This window comes from Carlito syrichta, unplaced genomic scaffold, assembly GCF_000164805.1.
Source record: "Carlito syrichta isolate Samal-C Ts95f unplaced genomic scaffold, Tarsius_syrichta-2.0.1 Scaffold313184, whole genome shotgun sequence".
Classification (NCBI taxonomy): domain Eukaryota; kingdom Metazoa; phylum Chordata; class Mammalia; order Primates; family Tarsiidae; genus Carlito; species Carlito syrichta.
The window spans coordinates 982,609-984,372 of record NW_007257280.1 but is presented as its reverse complement, the minus strand read 5'-3'; the positions used below and the strand labels follow the sequence as shown (position 1 = coordinate 984,372).

Below are 1,764 nucleotides of genomic sequence, written 5' to 3'. Positions count from 1 at the left end.
GCACTCCAGTCTGGGCAACAGAGTGAGACTCCAACTCAAAATAAATAAATAAATAAATGAAAATAAAATAAAATTAAAATTAAAAACAAGCAAACAAAAATAGTAAAAAAGCAGACTCATTTTTTAAAATATGCATAGATAAGCTGGTAAAGCTCAGTAATTATTCATCATTTGTCTACTGATTATAATTATGATTTTAGGCATATTGATTAAATAAAATTTATTATAAAATTTCACCCGTTTCTTTTGCAATTCCATATGATACAAATTTAAATATAAATATATGTATAGCATTTTTGCTTAGGATATGAAGATCACAACCTTGCTATAAATGCAATCTTCCATTAGCCAATATTTAAGCATGTACATTAATTAACTTAAAGTTTAACAGCTGGATTCATTACCAGTTCTGCTTTCAGAATTCATTGCAGAGCCTTCCCATGACCACCTTTTTTGCTGATGATCAATACGGTTGCTCCTTTCCAAAGTACGATAAAGAATGGCTTCATATTTTTCCTATTTAAAATAAATGCCAACACATTTTAACATACTCATTATGTTGGTTTGTATAATTTTTTCTCTATGGTTTATAAAACAACTCATCACCTAATTTTTCTCTCTGGTAAAAGTTTAAAATAATTAGAGATGTAACTCAGGTATCAATGAATACCAGCACTTCTCTGAAATAAATCATTTTTTTAATCTTATAGACCCTGCATCAAGGCACTGACTATACTTTCCTTTCTGCTTGTAGCATTATAAAAAATTAGAGCTAAATTTGTAGCCTATTTCTAGCAACTGTACAAAGACTGAATGGTATACTTTTATGTGTGCTAATTGTACCATATGATTTATTATTTGCCTACCTTAACCTTCCCCTCTGCTTGATTCTCTCAATCATTTACTTTATCAACTGGTGGGGTATGTATTTTAAGCCACCTTAAGTTCTTTGTGGAATGAGGCAGAAAAAAATAAGTATGCATAAAGTTAAATCTATGCCAGAGTCATCTATTATACTCACACTTGCAACAGCTTAAATTCTGGTGATAACTAATATAAATAAAGTTTCAAAAAAGATAATCAATGTCTTTGCCTTGACCTCAACTTCAATTTAAGCTGGCCAAGATAACAGCTATACAAATTAAATGCCACACTGTGGCAAAACAACTCCACTTTCAGAAATGAGTTCTTTTCTCAGATGTTTCTCATTCCTGTGCTGTATCATACTATGGACTATACTCAGGTAAGCAAATCGACTTTCAGGGCCAGAGGTTTTCTATTCTTCCCCAAAAACAACTGCTTCATAGCAACATCATCCTTACAGTCTCAACACTGTTTCTCTGAGGGCAAAGACAAACATAAGAGGAAAATGGGCCGGGCTCGGTGGCTCAGCCTGTAATCCCAGCACTTTGAGAGGCCGAGGTGAGTGGATTGCTTGAGCCCGCGGGTTCAAGACCCGCCTGAGCAACTTGACGAGACCTCATCTGTACAATAAATCAAAAAATCAGCCGGGCGTGGTAGCGCACGCCTGTAGTTCCAGCTACTCGGAAGGCTGAGGTAGAAGGATCGCCGGAGCCCAGCAGGTTGAGGCTGTGGGAGCAGCCACTGCACTCCAGTCTGGGTGACAGAGTGAGAATCCAACTCAAAAAAAAGAAAAGAAAAGAAAAAGAAAACTATTCCAGTTCTCATTGGTTGCTATCTTCCAATAGGGCTTATGTTAATTAGAGATCAAGAGTTCATAATTATTCTAGAAATGATTGATTC

General features: G+C 35.4%; 1 protein-coding gene across 1 annotated transcript in view; it reads right to left on the bottom strand.

Annotated features, from left to right (window-relative positions):
• Positions 1 to 1,764, bottom strand: part of LOC110596726 (MAP7 domain-containing protein 3-like) — a 43,635-nt gene that overhangs the window by 6,543 nt on the left and 35,328 nt on the right. Inside the window, 1 exon segment of the mRNA XM_021718659.1 lies at positions 405 to 516. Within this exon segment, the coding sequence (XP_021574334.1) occupies positions 405 to 516 (112 nt within the window).